At 30.8% G+C, this 22,536-nt stretch overlaps 6 protein-coding genes across 8 annotated transcripts in view; 4 read left to right on the top strand and 2 right to left on the bottom strand.

Moving 5' to 3' along the window:
• LOC100201574 (cullin-2) overlaps positions 1-22,536 on the top strand; it is an 87,293-nt gene that overhangs the window by 5,725 nt on the left and 59,032 nt on the right. For 2 of the 3 annotated variants that reach the window (XR_010641801.1, XM_065810226.1), the window contains exon 2: positions 21,794-22,024. Coding sequence is in view for 1 of the 3 variants with exons in the window: in XM_065810226.1 (XP_065666298.1) it covers positions 21,876-22,024 (149 nt within the window). In the remaining 2 variants the exon portion in view is untranslated. Of the gene's footprint in view, positions 1-21,792; positions 22,025-22,536 lie in introns of those variants that run through there. The other variant, XR_010641800.1, reaches the window with a different exon arrangement.
• Positions 307-2,056, bottom strand: LOC136086870 (uncharacterized). Its single transcript, XM_065809365.1, has 2 exons — positions 567-2,056; positions 307-445 (listed from the first exon to the last, which is right to left on the bottom strand). Exons 1-2 carry the CDS (start codon positions 2,045-2,047, stop codon positions 307-309), a joined length of 1,620 nt encoding a protein of 539 aa, XP_065665437.1. The 5' UTR covers positions 2,048-2,056.
• On the bottom strand, positions 4,938-5,627 carry LOC136086869 (THAP domain-containing protein 1-like). The gene has a single exon (XM_065809364.1). The coding sequence runs from the start codon at positions 5,625-5,627 to the stop codon at positions 4,938-4,940; it is 690 nt and encodes a 229-aa protein (XP_065665436.1).
• Positions 11,834-12,574, top strand: LOC136086867 (uncharacterized). Its single transcript, XM_065809363.1, has one exon. It carries the CDS (start codon positions 11,834-11,836, stop codon positions 12,572-12,574), a length of 741 nt encoding a protein of 246 aa, XP_065665435.1.
• Positions 12,574-15,735, top strand: LOC136086866 (uncharacterized). The gene is made up of 2 exons (XM_065809362.1): positions 12,574-14,571; positions 14,635-15,735. The coding sequence occupies exons 1-2, from the start codon at positions 12,574-12,576 to the stop codon at positions 15,733-15,735; spliced, it is 3,099 nt and encodes a 1,032-aa protein (XP_065665434.1).
• On the top strand, positions 20,552-21,005 carry LOC100213508 (V-type proton ATPase subunit G). The gene has a single exon (XM_065810225.1). It carries the CDS (start codon positions 20,592-20,594, stop codon positions 20,937-20,939), a length of 348 nt encoding a protein of 115 aa, XP_065666297.1. The 5' UTR covers positions 20,552-20,591; the 3' UTR covers positions 20,940-21,005.

The raw sequence follows: 22,536 nt of genomic DNA, 5'->3' as shown, positions 1-22,536 counted from the left end.
TAAGTTGTAAGAATAAAAAAAATTGCATACCAATTCAAAATGGTTTCTTTGTTTTTCCTCTCCATAAAAAAGGGCCATCCAAGGTCCAATTAAGAATTTGCCCCAGAGTCCAAGGGCTTGTAGATGGATCATTATCTCCTTATTCTTGAAATCTCTTAGTAGAGATGTCCTCAGTAAAGTCGTGTTGTTGCAGTACTTCTCCAGATAGTTGACTAGTATTTGTCTGTGCCTAAAACAGAATAAAACAAATTATGCATTTGCTATTGGAAAATCAAATGCATGGACTAGATAGTTGAATACCAATTGTCAGTACCTGCATACAATGCCAGCTGAACAAAACAGTATGTGCAATCGGTTGCCAACATACCTTGGAAAAATACTGCAAGATAATCCACTTTGCTTGAGAAAGGATTTAAAACCATGCGGATCTCCTTTGGCCTTGTATCTGAAATACAATAATGCAGATTTAAAATATAGCAAGCAATTAAACTCTGATTTTATAAAAAAAGTAACAATATGCAGTTTGTTTACATTATTTGGATCAAATACATAATTCAAACATTGACCTTAACTTTGAAATGCTGTACAAAAGATTTGCAGCTCTGCAATCTGACCCATAAGTGGTACTGGGTATTGTATCATTCAGCTTTTGAAGTGCTTTCCTGGTCTCACTGGCTATTCCATCAAGTGGATGCAGATGACAGTTTAGCTCTAACAGCTCTTTTTCAAGTATGCTGTTTAGCTTCACAACTGCTGCATGGTTAACCGAGGCCCTGTCTGTCAACGTTGACATTATTTTGCCCATTAGTTTTTTCCTTACATCAGCAATCTCTAATTTATAATATGCTACATATGTGTTGGCTAAATCCTCAATGGTATCAGTAATGTGTTTTACATAGTCCTCTGCCTTGCCTCCTGGTAATTCAGTGATGCTGGCTGTAAGGATTTGTTGCTTAGTAGCAAAATGAATTTGATTTATGTGAATGCCCTTAATTGTTGTTGCATCAAATGCTAATGTCACAACATCAGCATTTATTATTGTTTCTGCCACTTGTAGCAGAGCAATTACTCCCATTTCTCTGGACATCTGCGCAATCGTTGACAGATTGGGGAGATCTTGAGGCTTCAAATTCACGTTACCAAGACTTGCACATGACATGATCACTTTAGGTATGGCATCTACAGGCACGTTGCTTTCAAGACAATGGTAAACAACCAGACGCAATGAGGCATTGAAACTTTTCTTTTCTTTTGTAAAAATTGAACCCTTTTCAATTTGATTGATGTCGCAGTTTAGCTGGTCTATGGTAATATCACTTTCTTTCAATGCTAAGTCTTGAACTCTAAGTTTTTTTTCTAAATCTAAAATAGTAAATTCTAATATCAGGATCTTCTTCTTACAACTTTTATTTTCTTTAACCAAACTTTTGCATTTGAGGTTCAACTTTTTCAAGGATTTTGTTAAAGATATATTATCAGCTTCATATTTTTGGGCCTTCAACTGATATTTTGAGATCCGGCGTGAGGTTCTTTTAATTAGTTGGTTTACTCTCTTAACTTGAAAAGTCTTACTGATTGTTGTTTTCTCTTTTTTTACTGTTTTGATCACTGTCCTAAGCTTTTTGTTTTGAGTAAGTAAGGCTTTATTATAAAGTTTCCTTTTTTCACAGGAATGACATTCTCTGTTAATCCTTGTCTTTAATAGAGACACAGAAAGAGGTGTCTTTGGCTGAATAGGGAGAAGTGATGCCCTGGCTAGCGGAAACTTGAAGTCTTCACTTAAAAAAACAACTATCCTATCCCAGCTATAATGTATGTGTCTTTTAAAAAACTGGATTTTTTCGTTAACTCTCAGAATTGATAGTGTTAATGATGAAACTTTACATTCACTTTTACTAAATTGCTGAATTAAATATTTAGCTGTTTCTGTAGCATTTCTGTTCTGTTTTAAAAAAACATTGTACACAAAACCATTTGAAAGTATTTTATACTTGTGGGAACCAAGAAGATCTTCAAAGTCTTTTGCCTTTTTAATTATTTTCTCCATGTCACAAAAACAAGTTATTTTAAAAAACAATAATAAAAGAAATAAAAAAAAAGGGATTTATATATTTAATAATTAACAAGGCAACGTAATAAAAACAAAGAAAAACTACTAAGTATTAATTTTTAAATAAATCTTATTTATCGTAGATTAGCAACTAATCTACGATAAATAAGACATAGCTATTTCAATTATATTATTATTGATTTATTAATTATTATGCCATTTAAGCTAAGCACAATTTACTACACTTTATAATCATTATAACTAAGTAAAAAAAATGTCAAATTTTATGAAATTAGAATTCAACCATATTTAAAAAAAATAACAATAGTAGTTTAAGAAACTTGTGTTGAAACTTGTATTTATTCTAAATTGGATTGTGCAACACCACAAATGCCCATTATCGGTATTAATAACCGGTTACTTGTGGGTAAGTTCGTTGGGAAGCATTTATTTTTAAAATTGGGTAATTTATTTACATAAAAAATACACAAAAGTAAATTAGATACATACGTCCTTATGCAAATTTAATAAAAAAATGACTATCTAGCACAAAAAGCAAAAAATTTCGAAAATAAAAACTTACCTTGTTTTGAAAATCAAATTTTTCACTAACAACACACTGGATGAAGGATTTCCAAGTTATTTATAAAAAGATTAAGTATTCAATGTTGAAATACAAACAAGCCTATTTTAAAATCTAGAGAATTTAAAGAGCAGTCTGGTTTTAAAAAAACACACTATCCAGAGATGACTAAAAATCGGGTTTATCTAAGTATATGAAAAACCAAGTGCAATTTCCGACTAAAGTTACGGCCGATATTAAAGTACGTTACAGTTAAGAAATTTTCAGTAATCATATTTTTTAAAGAAATAATTTTCTTTTTTGGCATAAATAGCATACAAATAATATTAAATATTACTATTGTTATTTTTTATAAACCTTTGAACAAAACAAGCTTATTGGACGGTTGGCGTAATCCAATCTTTCCTTTATGCAATTCATTTCTAGTGTACAACTGACCATATGAGTAAAGACGCAATGTTAAATATTTCTCTATAATTTTTTTAAAAGCTGTGAAGAATGCATGTCTTCAGTCAAAATCTCATGTTCTAAATCATGCATATTTAGTTCAGTAAACAGCGCATCATTTGCAAGATTTTGATTTATGAAGTGAACAAAAATGGTTTAAAGATTTTTCCTAGAAGATATTTTTAAATTATGAGGGTCTGTCCCACACACCAAAACTTTAAAAACATGCTCACATTTTTCGACAATCTTTAAAACACTACAGGATGGAAAGATTAAACCACCTCGATTTTTAAAAGTTATAAAACTTTTCAATGATGAACTGCAAAATAAAGAATAATCATGATCAGTGGACAAAGTCTTCTGAGAAATTAAACTATTGGCACAAATCAGACATGTAATTTTACTATAAAGTTTTCTAACAATGAACCCTGCAATATATCCAAGTATTGCTTCTTTATAAATTGAAGTAGAGACTGATGAAAGACCAGCAAGGTCTTTAAAATAGTTAGAATCCTCACTAGATATTGTATTTTGTTCAACAAGAGATCTCCTTTTACTCCACTTTAATAAAAAGATTGAGCCAGAAGATCTTTGATCAAAAGTAAGACAGTTGCTAAATTTTGATCCTATGATAGAGTTTCTTAATAAAATTCTTTTCAAAGCAGATTTTAACTGGCGTGCATCTGGATTGTTATTGAAACCATTTTTGCCAATTTAAAAGGATTCTCATGTCTAGATAAAAGGTTAAGGGATAAATCTCTAACATTTGTGGCTGCTACAATGAAACCAAGTACAAATGTCTTTCTTCTGTGTTTAATTAAAAGAATTTTAGATAGGTCTGATAAGTTAACTAGGTAATTTACAGATTTTTCTATGGTTTCAATCCATTTTGGAGCTTCATTCAAAAACAATGGTTTCTTAGATCCTTTTTCAAAAAAGTTTTTAGAGTTTAACAAGTCGAATAATTTGTCTAAAGTTCTAATAAAATTAATTGTGCCTTGGGCATCGATAAAAGTTGGATGACCTGAAACCATCAAAAACTCTATAGCATCAGCAACTGAACCACTTAGCATTTGAGTTGCAATTTTAACATTCATTTTATGTCTGTGAAAGTCAATGTGGTAATTGCCAAGTTTATTTGCAAACTTAAATCCTTCTTCTTCTTGCAGTTTATGCAATGCTTTAATATGATCCTACTTAATATATCGATTTTGTTCATCAACAATGATACCGATACTACACAAAGCGTTTCGAGCTAATTTAAGCATATGACAAGGATCAGGGATATAATATATAGGATGATCATATTCAGGATGGGGAAAACTACCATGTATCTCTATAATTTTACTTCCAAATGAACACCCAAGATTCTTCATAGCACTAAAGTTGGAAATAAGTCCATCACATGTTATACTCCAAACATTCAGATTATGATTAGCACATAAATCTAAAGCATTTTTAATTAAGCAACTTAAATCTGTTGAGGAAATTTTATCACACAATATGTAGCCTATAGGACATTTCCAATGGCCTTTCAATCCGACAACCATAAAAACAAGTGCTTCTGTTGCTAATTTATCTTGGTCATATGCTAGAATATTGTTTCCAAAACTAGCAAAACCTTCATATGATCTAGTAACATTATCATACCGCAGAGCAGCCCTGATATGCATAGAATCAAATATTAATGCGCATTCTTTGTATGATGAGTCCTTAAAGGTCTTTTTTTGTAAAAATTTGAAAACATCTCCAAAAAACCCAGGCGAACAATCTACAGATGATGTCCATTTTGAAAGTGAGGTAATGAGAATGTAGATTTAACAAACTCATATGCTCTTGGGGAATAAAAGTGCAGTGTTAAGGCAAATTTTTTAACTTCTTCAGAGTATCTATAACCCCTTTTTTTTTGCCTCTATTTTTTAATTCAGATTTCAAAAGTTCTCTAGTCAGCCCAGAGAAGTTGTTCTCAAGTAATTCGGCAACATCAATGGAAATAATTTTTTTCTTTTCTAATTTTTGAATAACTTTGCTGAGTGAAGCAATTTTGTTATCTTTTCGTTTAAGCTTTTGTTTTAATATTTTAATCTTTTTTCTAAGTAATAGTTTTTTTGGAGAATTTTGTTTAAGTATTTTTTTCTCAATAGTATTTGTAATTTCAGGGTTAGGGTCAGGGTTAGGGTTAGGGTCAGGCTCTGTTACCTCTTTATTCGAGATAGAACAAATTGTTTTTTTAATGTGTGATGTATCATCATTATATAGCTGATTCCGCTTGTTATTTTTGTTCAATGATACATTGAAGTCAAATATTGAAGGCACAATATTTTTTTTCAGAACACGTTTCCCATTCTCTTGGCACTCAAAATCTTCTAATTTAAAATGTTTACTGCAGATTCTACTATATTTACTAGGTGTAATTTGTAAACATTTAGCTGCCGTTGCCCATTTTTTACAAAGAATTTCATCATTTAAAGGAAATCTGTGAAAAGAAATTAAACTACTTTTATCAAATCTGCTTTTACAGTTGTAGACCGAGCAATTATTAACCATATTTATTATTCTAAATAATAAAGAGCATTATTTTCAAAAATATATCTTTCTTGTTTTATAAATAGACACACACACACACACACACACACACACACACACACACACACACACACACACACACACACACACACACACACACACACATTATCCCAGACACACACATTATATATATATATATATATATATATATATATATATATATATATATATATATATATATATATATATATATATGTATGTATGTATATATATATATATATATGTATATATATACATATATGTATATATATGTATACAGATATATGTATGCATATATATATATATATATATATATATATATATACATATATACACATTATATTATATATGATATAATCTGGAATGAGTCTAAATAAATTTTATGTCTCGGTATTCATATGTAAATATTTAAAATACATATACTTCTGATATTTACGAAGGTAGCCATTCTAGACGATTTTTTTACAATTTAAAAAAGCATATATAATTTATATCATTGTGTAGAGCTTGACCTGACTTAAAAAATGAGGGGTCATTCGACCTATGAAGTTAAGCGGATCCAAAGTTATTGAATTTTTTGTAGTGCAAAAATTGATGATTTTTTGACGAAAGGTATAGAGCTTAAGTATGGAAAATTTGCAGTGATATGGCACCAAAAAAGAGAAAATTTTTGGATCATTTTGACTTTTGAATTACTTTTGAACCGTTATTACATTTGACTTGAAATTTTCCATATTGATTCAACAACTATAAGAAAATAAAATACAAAAAAAAAAATTTTTTAATTCTGTCAGGATTGCCCAGAACTGTCTATTTTACAGACTGAGGGTTTTTACTTATTTACTTAGTTTTGGTGTCATATTGATTCTTGAATAACTCTTGAACCGTTATTACATTTGACTTGAAATTTTCCATATTGATTCCCCAACTATAAGAAAATTAAATACCGAAATATTTTTATTTAATTCAGTCGGGATTGTCCAGATTTGTCTATTTTACAGACTGTGGGTTATAACTTATTTACTTAGTTTTGGTGTCATATTGACTTAGGAATAACTTTTAAACCATTATTACATTTGACTTTAAATTTTCCATAGTGATCCAACAAGTATAAGAAAATAAAATACCCCAAAATTTTTCTGTTCAACGGACGAGATTTACCAGAATCATCTATTTTACAGACTGAGGGTTTTCACTTATTTACTTAGTTTTAGAAAATAAAATTTGGGGTTATATTATAATAACACCTTACAAATATGCATAAAGGAACCATGGAATCCAAATAGTACATCATTTTGAAATTATTGTATAATTTACAGACCGGTCAGTAAATTACTGCAAAGAGGCTGCACAAACCAACTGGGCATATATTTTGGGCATATAGCTTTGAATAAATTTGATATTTTTCAACCGTTATTAAATTTGACTCGAAGTTTTTCATAAGGGTCCCATTTTTATTCATCTGACGAGATTAATCAGAATCATCTATTTTACAGACTGATGGTTTTCATTTATTTACTTAGTTTTGGAAAATAAAATTTGGGGTTATATTATAATTACACCATACAAATATGCATAAAGGAATCATGGAATCCAAATCATGCATCATTTTGAAATTATTGTATAATTTACAGACCGTTCAGTAAATTACTGCAAAAGGGCATCGAAATCTGTCAAAATTATTCAGAATAACCTATTTAACAGACAGAAGATTCTTCAATAAAGTTAAATTTTAATTTTTAATGAAAATAACTTACAGCAAACGAACTTTCTGAAATTCGGAGTACTTACAACTGCAATAGGCAGGTATAACAGCAGAAATTATATCTAAAAATGTAAAAATATTATTATTAGAAACACAGGTACACAATAACGTGTTAAAAATATTTTGTTAATTCATTTTAAAAATATATAAATTAAAAGCATTTAAAACTAAATAAGTATAAAATAAGAAACTTACTCTTTAAGATTGTTTATGTGAACCTATGAAAACGCCTAAGATAAAAAAAATGAAAATAACATAAAAAAATGTTTTTATTCTAAAACTTATTTCTTGGCTTTTAGTGAATGATTAGAAACAGCAAGTTTCAGTAACAAAACAAACTAATAATCATTTTTAACAATAGAAACCATCGAGAAGGTAAGCCAAGTTGTCTATCAACACAAAACATCACAACAATAACATCACAACAACATACATCATAATGACTGACGGGTACATAAACACAAACATACATATAGTGACTTACGGGTGCGTCAACACCGCTCCAGAGGTCCAACAGAACACAAACATACACATAATGACTGACGGGTACATAAACACAAACATACATATAGTGACTTACGGGTGCGTCAACACCGCTCAAGAGGTCCAACAGAACACAAACATACACATAATGACTGACGGGTACATAAACACAAACATACATATAATGACTTACGGGTGCGTAAACACAAACATACAAATAATTACGTATCGGTAGATCAACACCGCTGCAGAGGTGAACAGAAGACAGGTATTCATATAATGGCTTGTAGATGCACCTACAAAAATATACATATAATGAAAAATACCTAAACAAAAGGATACATATATTAACGGTACAGCAGCGCAAAAATAGAAAGCTAACTTACCAGTATTTTGCCATGGCTGCAGAGGTCCAACAGAAATCAAATATACATATAAAGAATTGTGGGTGCGCAAACACCGCTCCAGATGACCAAACAAATTACAAACATAAAGACATTAAATTGAATAATAATAATAACAAACATAAATGCAATAAATTGAAGTTGAATTGTCAAAAACAATATTAACAACATTTTTGTTTTTTTCGAACTTCGCCCTCCACAAAACCATCAGCCTTTCCCTCTATCACAACACATTTCATCCTCCACTCTTTGACTAACTCAATATCGTATTTATCCTCAAATCCGTCATATAGTATCTCAAACTCGCATTCGTCATCAAATTCATTGTCATCTAAAACACTTACTACGAGCCCTGAATACCATACATCCTTACCACCTTCATCTACCATTTTATGTTTAATTCTTTTTCCTAAAAACTTTGGAACCCCTCCCTTTGATGCGCCTGCTCTAATTTTTTTCCTAGTTTCCATTAATAATCTAGTGTCACCCTCTAGTCTGACCTTTTGTTTTAATGTTAACAACAATTCTTGTCTTTCATTATTCTGTCTGATGACTGAACATTTTATTGTATTTGCTCGTTGTTCTGGAGCATCTTTTAAAAACTTAAAAATTGATAGCAGGTTTGTTTTTAATGCCTCTATACCAAATTTTTTGTAATTTTTACCTTTTACCTTTTCTCCTAACTGTAGCCACTTTTCTGGAAATTTTTGCTGTAGTACTTTTTTTCGAAATCTAATTTGTCTTTGCAACTTCATTACAATTTCATTTTCAGTACCTTTTGCTCCAAATCCTCTTTACACAAAATTAAACCACCATCCTTCCCAATTTCTGTAGTCAAAAACTCTTTTTCTTCGCTTGCCTTTTGTTCCTTTATTTCCTTTTCTAAGTTGCGCTTGTCATCGATTTTGTACTGCAATATATTTGCTTTTTTTTCTCTGTACTTTCTGATATATCCTTTTCTATTTCGCCTTGCTAGTAAAACTAGCCTTGCCAATTCTTCCTGGGATTTCCCATATATCCAATCAGCTGTTTTGTTATTGTTAAACATGATGACACCAGCTGCAGCTACTGTTGTCATGTTAGGTTTCATTTTTAACCTGCGGTCATAAGAAGCAAAGTCACATTCAGACACAACGTTAGTACGCGGACAGTTTCCTCAAGGACATCAACATCTGGATTGTGATATTTCCCTCCAGGCAATTGGTCTCTTAACTAACTCTGGATCATAACCGAACACGAACAACATATAACTTCAAGACATTCTTGGGTTAAGGCATCCAAAAGTGGGTCATTACAGTTAGAAAACAAACAATCAAACAATTCATCCTTAGTAAGATATTTGACATCAAAAAATGTAGAACCACTTAACATTATTGATGCATCAGAAGAACAACAAACAAAATAATTAAACATTTGCGACCAAACGGTATTCAAAGAAAAAATATGACCTTCTTCTTCAATAATACGAAAAAGAGGTCCTGATATCAGTTTATTAAAAATTCCAAGAGCTCTGGTTGAAGCATGAAAAATTATGTTGTCAATATCATGCCTAATTGATTCATGATAAAAACAAATTCTTTAAGATGATCTTTATGAAAATACGTTGCTCCACCAAGTAAAAATATAATGTTAAACCGATGATGCAGAAATGAAACCATAAAATTTTTTGAAAACTTTTTACGCAAAAATGCCCTCCATTCATCAGCTTTCCCGTTCCGTTGATCGCCATGTCTATAGCTTGTAAGTTTTGAAAGTTCATACAAAATATCAAAGGTACGTGAGTTTTGAGAATTTATAAAACCACCATGAATACTACCTTCCTGCTGAACCACTTTTTCCCATTCTATGATTGCTTTTTCTGCATATATTCCTAAATTATGGATAACATGTAAGCCACAAAAAACATGATGCATTTAAGAATTTTTTCATTTTTCATTTAAAGGAAGTCGATCATAGTTTTCAACAACAAAAGGCAAAATTGCTTCACTCTAATGTTTAAATTGGTTAAAAAAACTTGAATTAACTATGGTGCGATCTGTCATCAAAGATTTGAACGAAAAAATAAGCTTCCGAAGATCATCCTCATAGTTTTCCTTTTCAGGAGAAAATATTTGAGACATATCAGTGAGTAAATTTTTAGCTCTTCAAAATAAGATTGTGCTTCGCCTGAAAACATATCTTCTATCCCAAACATGTAGCTTCCAGATGACGTTGTGAATTGAAAACTACCAATCTCTCTAAAATTATACTTTGTGCCATCTGTATGAAGAACATTGTGTGTACTATTCAATATAGCCTCTCTAACCTGAGCTTTTGATAAAAGGTTCATTTCACTAAAAAATTCAGCAGCCAAAGATTTTTTTGGAAGTGTGCCACATGAAATTCCAGCCATTTTTTGTAGTACAGTTCTGATAACAGATTCAACATTGTTAACAGAAACATTTTTACTTAAAAGGTCATAATATACTGAACGAATTTCATCATTATATCTACCTCCTTCAAAAACATCAATTACATTTTTTTCAAAAAAGTCGACTCTTTCCTTCAGCTCTTCTGAAAGATTTTCAAAGTAATTTAAACTCTCCATTAAGATTGAATCATTCGTTTCATCAGATGTTTTCGAAACAGTGTTTTCAATTTTTTTCTTAAAATACCATGCCTTTTGTCGATCTGATTGTGAACGTTTTCTAGCCAAATCAATTTCTTTTTCTAATCTAAAATTTTTTTTAAACAATTGGTTAATCCTACAATCCTTTCTAACTTCTCTTTTATTGACATTTCTGACATTATATTTTGACAAGATTGCTTGATATTTTCTTTTGTATTCATTACATCTTTTATTAATTTGTCTATTTTTTAATTTAAGATGATTAATTCTCTGTTTGTATTTTTTTATTTGATAGGTCAAATCATCTGATAATATAGGTAGTTTTTTATCCAAACTGGAAACTGGCAGATTCACTTCATTAACTTGTGCATCAAGAAGAAAATTTTCAGAATCATTTCCTAAAGAGGTGTATACAACAGAGTTTGGGGTAACAGAACACAAAAAATCATTTGCAAAAAATCAATTTGCAAGTTTAAATCAGAAGATACAAAAACAGTAATTTGATTTGGAACAATTTCACTATTGTGGATAGAAGTTGGGGTAGAACAAGCATCAGAAGGTGACAAACCAACAACATCCAGAAAAGCACCAATAAAAGATAAAGCAGAGCTTAAAAAATACTTTGTTAAATCAAAATTTTTGGCACAATTTAATTTTGCAATGAAATCTTTTGACTTTTGAAGGCACTTGATCAGCATATGTTCTATTAAAGTTGGTGAATTAAAATTATTACGTATACGTGGTAAAAGTCACGTAGATAAACGTGATGAAAGTCACGCATTCATTTATGTTTTTAATGACTATTGTTGTTTTATAATTGTCATGGGAATTATAACTTTGTATTTATATACGATTTTTGTAATAAAACAGAAGGTTGAAAAACGCTTAGATAGTTGTTTTTAATATATGTATATAAACGAATAGAAGAATGCAACAAGCTATTTCGGCTATTATGCCACCAGTATTTGATGGCAACCATCAACGGTTTATCCGTCAACTGCGAACATATATTGCAGCAATGGATATTGACGAAGCAAAGAGAAAAACGATAACACTAACATGTTTGCCACCACAGATTTATTCTTTTTTATTAGAAGATCTATGCCTGCCGGCATACCCAGAAGACGATTCAGTGACTTACGAAGAGATCGAGGAAAATATTATGAAGCTTTTTAAACCAAAGTCATCGTTAATACTACGCTTTAAATTTGCAACAATTAAAAAAGCAAGTAACGAGAGTGTGACGGAATTTTCACGACGGATTGCAAGAGCTGCTGAAGGATGCAAATTTACGGATAGAGATGACAGGATGCCCGACCAATTTATCACTGGCTTTAACGATGGAGCTACGATCAAACGGCTATTACTGGAATCTGAAGAACTTAGATTTGCAAAGGCTGTTGAGGTTGCTGTTACTTTGGAACGAGTGACTCAAGAAGCCCGACAGTTGGATGGTTCCGATAATGTGATGGTTGCAGCAACATCGCTACTTCCCCAAACAACTGGTTTTGCCGGAACAAATAAAATAACATGTTTTAATTGTGGGAAATTTGGACATTATGCACGGGACTGCGAGGCAAAATGCAAGAACTGTTCACACAATCATCGAGCTAAAGACTGCATCAAACGATTGCAAGGTTTAAAAGGAAAAGGGAGAATTTGGAAATAATGGCATCCAGTATTCTCCCTGAAACAGCGTTGCCATCATTAGAAGTTAAAATAAACGGAATGTTCCGAACAGCATTAATTGATTCTGGATGCTCAATTACAGTGGTTCATGCTAAATCTACACGTGGACTTGTTTCAAAAAGTGAAAAATGCATCACAACTTTGGGAGGAACTGTACAAGTACTAGGTGAAATGGTAATTAAATTGGAAATTGATGGAATATATCGGATGGTTAATTCGTTAATTGTAAAGGACAAACCATTCGGGTTTGATTTGATTTTTGGAATGGATGCTATTAAAAAATTCGGAGGAGCCGTAATCTATGGTGATAAAAACCGTACCGTCCGAATGTTAGCATGTGAAACGGAAAAATGTGGCGCAAATTGTATAAGTAAAGAAAACGAAATAAACGAAAAGAACGAAATAAACGAAGAGAACAAAATAAACGAAGAGAAAGAAGTAAACGAAGAGAACGAAGTAAACGAAGAGAACGAAGTAAACGAAGAGAACGAAGTAAACGAAGAGTACGAAGTAAACGAAGAGAACGAAATAAACAATGAGAAAGAAATAAACACGGCAAAATGTGGGGCAAATTATATAAGAAGTAAAGAGAACGAAATAAACGAAGAGAACGAAGTAAACGAAAAGAACGAAGTAAACGAAGAAAATAAAATAAACGAAGATAACGAAATAAACGAAGAGAAAGAAATAAACGAAAGCAACGAAAGAAAACATCAGGATTTCACGGCAAAGTTCGACGGAAAAAAGTGGACGGCATCATGGACCTGGAATAAAGAGCCCGCAATTAATAATACGATCCGCGAATACAAGATGAGCGAAAAGCATGAAAGTAGTTACCGAAAAGAAATAAATGAATGGATCAACTCTGGCATTCTTGTGCCGTATAACGAGCAAGCATTGGGACCACCTAAAGTATTGATACCGCTCATGTGTGTTGTGCAAGAAAATAAAGGTAGAAAGATACGCCCAGTGGGAGACTTCCGAGCTCTCAACGAATTTGTAAATTGTCACACAGCAAATGCCGACGTTTGTCAAGAGAAACTGCGTCGTTGGAGGAAAATTGAAAGTGCAAAAATCCTTGATCTCAAGAAAGTCTACCTTCAAATTTACATTGACAAAAAACTGTGGCCATATCAAACTGTGATTATAAATGGGGAACGGTATTGTTTCACCAGAATGTGTTTTGGCATCAACGTGGCTCCAACAATAATGACTACAATTCTTCGTCACGTGCTCAATATGAATTCTACTGTGAAGAAAGCATGTGATAATTACATTGATGATATATTTGTCGATGAAAGTGTAGAAACAACTGAAAATGTAGCGAAGCATCTTGAGAAATTTGGGTTGCAGTGTAAACCTCCAGAAGAGCTAGAAAAAGGACGTGTTTTAGGATTGAGAGTCGAACGAAACAAAAATGGGGAATTGATGTGGAAGCGGGACAATGTAGTACAATTCGAATCTTCAAATGCAGTCATACGATCACAGCTTTTTAGCAATTTAGGTAAACTTATTGGACATTACCCGTTGGCAGGAAGTTTGCGTTTACAAGCTTCATACATCAAACGATTAGCTGGAAATATTCCATGGAATGAGTATGTTTCTGAAGATTGCAAAGAAAAAATGAATGAGTTGCTTCACCGTTTGGAAAAAGAGGACTCGGTTGGTGGGAAATGGCTGGTACCAGTGAATGGAAAAGCTGAGCTTTACTGTGATGCATCGTCCATAGGACTGGGTGTAGTTCTTCTAATTGGAGGAATCGTTATTGAAGATGCAGCATGGCTACGACCAACGAGTGATACGCACCATATTAATATAAGTGAACTAGATTCGATACTTCGAGGGTTAAATTTAGCCAGTAAATGGGATATAAAAGAACTCACAGTATACAGCGATAGCAAGAGCACCGTGGGATGGTTAAACGCAGTTTTAAAAGAAGAATATCGCGTAAAGACTCGGGGAATTTCTCAGCTGCTAGTACAACGACGGCTGAATACGATAAAGGAAATAGCAAAAGATATTAAGATTATTGTACAATAGATTCCATCTGAACTAAATCTGGCCGATCGACTTTCACGAATCCCTCAAAAATGGTGCAGAACAGTGTGTGCAGCCGGAATAATCCAACAGAAAGACATATGGAAAGTTCACTCAATTGGTCATTTTGGTGTCGATCGAACATTGCAACTTTGTTTACGAAACAACCAGAATGTATCACGTAAGGAGGTTTCAGCAGTAATTGCAAGTTGTAACCAGTGCAACTCCATCGATCCTTATTCCGTAAAATGGAAGCATGGTCAGCTGAGTGTAAAGCAGAATTGGAATCGAGTTGCTCTCGATGTGACGCATGTAGGTGCAGAACTATACTTATCAATGGTTGACTGCAGCCCATCACGGTATACAGTGTGGCGCAAAATGGTAACCAAAACAGCGGCTGAAATTATTGGAAAGCTGGAAGAAATATTTTCCTTATTTGGACCGCCAGTTTGCCTTCTAATGGATAATGAATTTCGTTCACACACGCTAACAAGGTTTGCTGACGAATGGGACGTTGATTTAAAATATCGAGCAGCTCATCGAGCTCAAGGCAATGGTATCGTTGAACGCATACATAGAACAATCAAAAGAACAGTCGCCCGCTCACGTTGCTCAATCGCTCTGGCAGTATTACTGTACAATGAGACGATCTCATCAAATTGTAGTAAAAGTCCATCGCAGCAATTTAAGCAAAAACCAACGTCGTTTATTCCAGGTGTCGATACACGTAAGAAAGTCGAAAAATATGAAGCAGACAACATATTCAAGGAAGGTGACAATGTTTGGGTAAAACCAGCTCAAGAGACAAAATGTGATCGGTCTTGGATACCTGGTATCGTACGGAAGCAAAATGCCTGGTCGTTTGACGTCGAAACCGCAAATAGGGTATTTCCACGACATATCTCACACTTGCGTCGCCGTATTCCGGACTCTCATAATAAAAAAGACTCATTTAACGATGGTCTTGATATACCAAAAGATGAAGTTGGTAACGGTAAAGGAAGATATAACGAGAATGCCGTTCAAGTTCGAAATGATTGCAACGAACAAACGATAACGCGCTCCGGACGAATAATAAGAGCCCCACAACGATTAGACTTATGAGTTAATTCACCAAGAGGGCATGTTCTATTAAAGTTGGTGAATTAAAATTATTACGTATACGTGGTAAAAGTCACGTAGATAAACGTGATGAAAGTCACGCATTCATTTATGTTTTTGATGACTGTTGTTGTTTTGTAATTGTCATGGGAATTATAACTTTGTATTTATATACGATTTTTGTAATAAAACAGAAGGTTGAAAAACGCTTAGATAGTTGTTTTTAATATATGTATATAAACGAATAGAAGAATGCAACAGCATAACTCTAGATATAGGGTATTTAAACAAGGATGTAAAAAATACTGAAAGATTCGGCCATGTCAAGTTAAATTTATCTTTTTCTTTACAAATTTGTAAAAAATGGCGATTGGTTAAAACCAAATCTGGATTTTTGAGGGATACAATGCCTCCATTAATATTTAGATAATACAAAACAGTGTCAGAGACTAAAATTAAAAGTAAACTTAATTTAAGTGACATAAAGAAAAATAAGGGGTGGATTACTTTGGTTTCAATAAATAGAATTATTAAAATGAAAAAAATTTGTGCTACAGTATTCCTAATTTATAATTTTGACTTACTTTCTTGACTTATAGATGGAGCAACCATTTTGGAGAGACTACTGTTAATGTCAACACCTAAAAAAAAGGAATTAAAATAATTATTACAAGATTTCATAGTATTTAATCAAAAAACAAATAGAGGCAAATATAAAAAGAAATAAAGAATTTCTTACACAACTCCATTTTCGTAAGCTTCTGTTGAATACTATTTTTAGGTTTTTGCTTTGAAAAAAACAGTTTAAATAAGAGCAACCTGTAGTTAAAATAGTAAAAATCAAGATTTTAACTTTCTTGAAGAATGCAGACTTTTTACCTGGGAAAAAGTAAAAGATTTATTTTCATTTGATTAAAATTTTAAAAATTATACTTTCACTTTCAATATAATTTTCATTATTTAACCAAAACAAACGCAAAAATCAAAACATATAACGTCATTAAATACGCGAAGAAAAGTATATATATATACACATAATTTATATATGCAAATCCTTAGTACCAATTCTTTAGGTAAACTTAAATAAAGACTTGTTTTAAATAGAGGAAAGGCTAAACTTGCAATTTCCACCTGGACGTTTTTCAAAAACACTTTTTTTTCTATATAAATCAACCTTGAAGTTTTTAAACACTGAGAACTAAAATTTTTTGTATAAATGTTAAAAAACGTCCAGATTCCATTAGATTCCCCGTCCTTTTCTTAATAAATATGGAAAGTTTCATAAGAATTAGATGTGTTTAAGTTCTAAGGAATCCTTACCTTCAAAAGCTTCGTTTTAAAAAAACGATCCCGCGGCAAGTTTTTTTATGAAAAGTGGTCTCAAGATATGGGTAATATATAAATGAAGCCATACAAAGCTTAGTACTTTCTATATATGGTTGGAAAGAGATTGAGTAACACTAACTGATGCAAAAAACCTCAAGGCGCTGGCTTAACCATACAAAAAGATTTTGTATGGTTAAGCAAAGTTTATGAAAATTACGTGTTTTTTGTCAAACGTCAAATGTTTTTTGTTAAGCCGTGGAATCGCTACCGAAGGTTCAAAATCTTTTTCCTTTAAACTTAAATTACCAGCTTAGCAGTTGTTTTTTATAATAGAAAATTAAAAGTAACTGATGTTACTTTTAACCTACATTTATAAAATTATCCAATACTAAAGTATTTCACAAAATCATTCCAATTCGACTAACTTTTAAACACTTTTTCTAATTTAACTGACACAAATATTTTTTTGTTTTTTTTTTATTTTTACTATTCGTTTTTCCGTAATATCTGTTAACCAATCAGATACTGGTGGCAAAACGAGTTATTATCCAATCATATGCTGGTGGCAAAAAAAATTTGCTTCACTTTTTTTCGGAAGTTAGACATCTAGTTAATATATATCATTGATGCTTCTCTATGCTTCTAATGCTTCTCTATGCTTCTCTATGCTTCTAATGCTTCTAATGCTTCTCTATGCTCTCGACTTCTTACGACTTTCACTTTATTTCCTTCGTTCTAATTCCGCATTATTACAAATACATTAATGTTGATATTAGGATTTCACAACAATATAAAGTTATATTAGAGATTTTATGAGTAGTTGACTCGGATATAAACGCGCATATAAGAATAAATAAACACGCATATAAAAACGAATAAACGCATATATAAGAATGAATACACACGCATATAAGAATGAATAAACACGCATATAAGAATGAATAAACGCGCATATAAAAATGAATAACCCTGTAAATTAAAAGATGAATGATAAACGGTTTAGATTATATTAACGAAAATTAGTTCGAAAACTAGTTATTATAAATTGTTAATTTTCATTATAAAAAAAACTAAAACTTTTTTTTTTTTACGTGCGAATAGACTATAATAAGATTTAGTCATTCGCACACGCGCGGAAGTGCATTTAACCAGGAAGTTCACGCCTCCTTCCTTACCGTGACGCGAAAATTTGTCCAGAGCTCGTTTCGAACCTGGATCTCCTGCTTATAAAGCAAGCGCTCTAACCACTGCGCCACGGCCGCACTTTAGTGTTTTTAGTTTTTTAGCGCCACGGCCGCACTTTAATAGTTTGGAAGATGAAAATGTCTGTGTGTGAAATATTAGTTTTAATATCACCCTCAAAAAGTAAAATTTTTGAAAAATTATTTTTTTAGCATATTCTTTGCATTATTTTCAAAAAAGAGAGTTTTCTTTTCGTTTTTAATATAATTTTTTTAAATAAATTTTTTAAATTTTATAAAGAATTTTTTTAAATGTTTTTTTTTTTTTTTAAAACCAAAACAAGTTTAAAACTCCTTAAAGAAACACTTTTGTTTCTTTAAGTATTTACGGAAATTAAAAGCTGCGTTTCTAGCCTACTTTTCGATTGCAGCATCATGAAAATTCCAAAAGTAACAAAATTGAACTTATACTTTGTTTATGTGAAACCTTGGAGATGCTACTTCCAGCTAAACATTTAAACCTTCCTGATATTGCTGACTCAGATGACGAATCTTTAGAGCAAACAGAGATGTCTTCTGATGAAGAACTTTAGCCTTTGACATCATCCGACTACTTAAATAGTGCCTTTTTCATAGTAGTTACTTTGAGTTCAAATATAAAATACTCTAAATAAACATATAATAGGTTTGTTCTTATTTTATGCATTAGCGCTATAGCAAAATGTTAAAAAAGAGGAAGATTCTATCATCCATATATTTTTTAATAACCTTTTTTTTTACTTCGATTTCTACTTGCCTTTCCTAAAAAATTTTATACAGTGGGGTATTTTATCTAAATCGATCAAATACCCCACTGTGCTGCGGCTCGCAAGCTTCATATTGTTCTTTTAACGCCAAGATGCGGCTCTTTAGTTCCATGCACAAATATTAACATTATATTGTAATAAAGATGTTGGTAGCTCTTTAAAAACTGAAAAACTTTGTAAATTATAACTTTGGGCACTTCCGCTTTAGAAGATTACCGACCCCTGGTTTATACAATCCTTTATATGCATTTTTTATTATTTAAGACTTTATTAAAAATAATTGATTTTTACTGTGTATTTGGATTAGGTCTAATGTTAAAGTGAGGCGTATTGTTTTGAAATAGGTTCGTAATTTAAACGTGTATGGTGTAAAACACTTTTGTGAACCCTTTAATTTTTTTTTTGTTTAATTAAAGTTTTTGTAGTTATAAACTGGAAATATGTTCATAATTTAAAATCTTATTAATTTAATTCTAAACCTTTTACTTTAATTAACTTCTGTATTTTTGTTGTAATCTAGTCTATTTAAAATAATTTTGCTTTTTTTTCCATTTAAATTTGATTTTTGGAGGTGAAGGAGGGGGGGGGGGGAGGTATCAGGGGTAACTTGTAATTATATGGAAGAGGAGGGGGGGCTCTAAAAGTTTGACAAGTTGTTGACAGGAGGGAGAGAGGTAAAAATCGCCAAATAATTGTTGATGTAGTTAATTGACAGTTCCATTTATCTTAATTTAAATGTTTTTAAGTAATAGTTTTTAAGTAGTTTCGTAAAATCAAAAAAAATGCATTTTCGTTTTTATTTTGGCCACTAAACTGCGTTGTGAACGGTGTTGCTTAAAGATGAAAAAAGATGAAAAAGATCAATTTTTTAACCGATTTATTAATCGATTAACAAAATAGAGAAATGTCTTTATATGACGTCACACTAAAATGTAGGTTTGAACTATAATGTTAAAACAGCATTCGGCACAACTCTGGGTGTCGTAGTTTCGAAGCTTTTTAAAAGCCTTTTATTGTTTTTGTAAACGTTTATTTTTATTTTTTTTATCGATTATATTGTGTAACTTGTAACTTTTTATTGATTTTATTGTGTAACTTGCACAATAAAAATATCAAAGTGTAAGTAAGTTGAAAAGGAATAAGGTGTACCTAAAGTACCTATTGCAAAAAAAAAAAAAATTTATTTTTTATAATCTTGAATACTTTTTAGTTTCTAAACAATCTTCGTATCACTGACATGTAAAGTTTATTAAGTTTTATATAGTATTTCACAGTTTAACAATACAATTTTTTTCTGCTATCATGCTATCAAATAAGACTTTTATTGGTCAGAATATAAAAATATATATAAGCAATATATATAATAAATATATATAAACACTATATAGTGGATAAATTGGGGAACCTGGAATAAATAGTACTTTGCCATTGTTAAGTTAAAAAAGAGTTTTGAAGTATTAGGATTTAAATTAAGTGTGTAATTATTTATACTAAATGTTGTATCCTAAGTCTGAACTTAATTTTTAATTTAATCATTTAGAATAATATGGCTCAAAAATCCCACGGTATTCAACAACTTTTGGGAGCTGAGAAAAAGGCTGCAGATTTGGTGGGTGATGCTAGAAAAAGGAAAACAAAGCGGTTGAAACAAGCTAAAGAAGAAGCAATTTCAGAAATTGAGCAGTTTCGTAATGAGCGCGAGACTATATTCAAAGAAACACAACAAAGTCGTTTTGGTCAAGATGATTATCAAAAGCAAATCACTGAAGATACTAATTCAAAGTTGGCGTTAATAGAGAGGCAGGTGAAAGAGAATAAAGGTGCTGTAGTGAAGAGAATTTTGGAATTAGTGTATGATATTTCACCAAAGCTGCACGAAAACTTCAGAATTTAAACATAATTTAAATAATTGTTTTTATTTATATTCTGATTGTTTTGCAAACATATTTTAAATTTCTTTTTTCGTATTCAAATACTAGTTAATTTTTAAATAGTAAAATAAAATCAAAGTAAAAAAATAAGACAAGTATTGTATTCAGTTTACATATAAGTATAAATATATTAAATTTAAAAGACCAAACATTTTTTGTTATAAAATATAATTTTTATGCTATACTTTAAAACAAAAGTTAATAAGATAATTTAATTGCAATTATAATAATTTAATAGACAATTTATTAGGACATTAAATAACTGTTTTTATATAAAGTAAAAAAAGTTGACGTTCTTTTGTTCATGAAAATCTCATAACAGCTTAAAAAAAATTTTCCATCTAAAACAATAAACTTTATAATGTTGTAAGACATAGTTGTAAGATAAAAGAGCGATAAGTGAGCCAGAATGTAATACTGAAACCTATAAATATAAAAATCTGATTAAGGTTGACATATTGTCACTAATGATGCCATACTACAATAGAAAAGTAAAAAGCAAGCATGCATACATAGTAAATATACATTAATATATAAATATGCATATATTTCATTTAAATGAATATACTATGTATATATATTCTAAAACTTGCATCTTCTTAAATATAACGATAAAAAAAGAATGAAAAAATCCTTTTTTTTTGCACATTAATATATAAATATGCATACATAGTATATTCATTTGAATGATATATATTTATTCATATTTATATATTAATGTGCATTTATGAATTTGAATGATATATATATTTTCAAGTTTTTTGTATATATATATATATATATATATACATATTTTTTCAAATGAAGTTATTTATAGTTTTTTTTCTTAGATTAAATAGATAAATTGTATAGATGCAGTTACATTTGAATGGTGCAAAAGTTGAGAAGTTTTCTTTGTTATGAGTGCTACTAAACATCAAGAATTTAGGTCAACAATGCGACCAACTGATGTTAATTTTAATGAAGTTTGGACGAATATTTGTGGAACTTTGCAAAATGTAATAACATTGACTCCAATCAATAGAGCTGAATGGCATGAAAGATTCTCGTATCTTTTTTTAAAATATAATTAATCAAATCATATAAATATAACTTAATTGGCTAAAATTTATTATTTAATACAAAATGTGTTTATTTTTATTTTTTTAATGTTTTTATATATATATCTTTTTTTTTTCAATTTAATTTTGTTTATTTATTTTTTATTTATTTTTGTCTTGTTGAATGTGGAGTGTACAAGCATTTACTGAAATAGGTAGAACATGGAAGGTTTGTATATTTATTGACTAAGTTAGGTGGTAAAGGACATGTGAAAAGTGAAAAATTCAAGAATAAAATTTCTTGAATTAAAAAACAAAATACTAGAACTGCTGATAAAAATTAATTACCATCCTTTCGGGAGACTTTATTGCATCAAAGGGATTTTTTTTTGTTGCCCTTCGCGAAATTTTGTCGCCTGGTACCATTAGGTGACCTCAAGTGTACACTTCTGATATATATGTATAAATATATATATATATGTATAAATATATATATATATATATATATATATATATATAT

This window comes from Hydra vulgaris, chromosome 11 (genome assembly GCF_038396675.1).
Source record: "Hydra vulgaris chromosome 11, alternate assembly HydraT2T_AEP".
Taxonomy (NCBI): domain Eukaryota; kingdom Metazoa; phylum Cnidaria; class Hydrozoa; order Anthoathecata; family Hydridae; genus Hydra; species Hydra vulgaris.
The sequence above is the reverse complement of the archived record's forward strand: the minus strand, read 5'-3'. Positions and strand labels throughout refer to the sequence as shown.

Bases quoted from the DNA above. Each gene is read 5' to 3' on its own strand.
- LOC136086870 (XM_065809365.1), bottom strand. From the start codon at position 2,047: ATGGAGAAAATAATTAAAAAGGCAAAAGACTTTGAAGATCTTCTTGGT. The intron at 446-566 runs GTCAATGTTTGA...ATTGTATTTCAG, and splicing joins TACAGCATTTCAAAGTTAAG to ATACAAGGCCAAAGGAGATC.
- LOC136086869 (XM_065809364.1), bottom strand. From the start codon at position 5,627: ATGGTTAATAATTGCTCGGTCTACAACTGTAAAAGCAGATTTGATAAA.
- LOC136086867 (XM_065809363.1), top strand. From the start codon at position 11,834: ATGCAACAAGCTATTTCGGCTATTATGCCACCAGTATTTGATGGCAAC.
- LOC136086866 (XM_065809362.1), top strand. From the start codon at position 12,574: ATGGCATCCAGTATTCTCCCTGAAACAGCGTTGCCATCATTAGAAGTT. The intron at 14,572-14,634 runs GTACAACGACGG...ATTGTACAATAG, and splicing joins GGGGAATTTCTCAGCTGCTA to ATTCCATCTGAACTAAATCT.
- LOC100213508 (XM_065810225.1), top strand. From the start codon at position 20,592: ATGGCTCAAAAATCCCACGGTATTCAACAACTTTTGGGAGCTGAGAAA.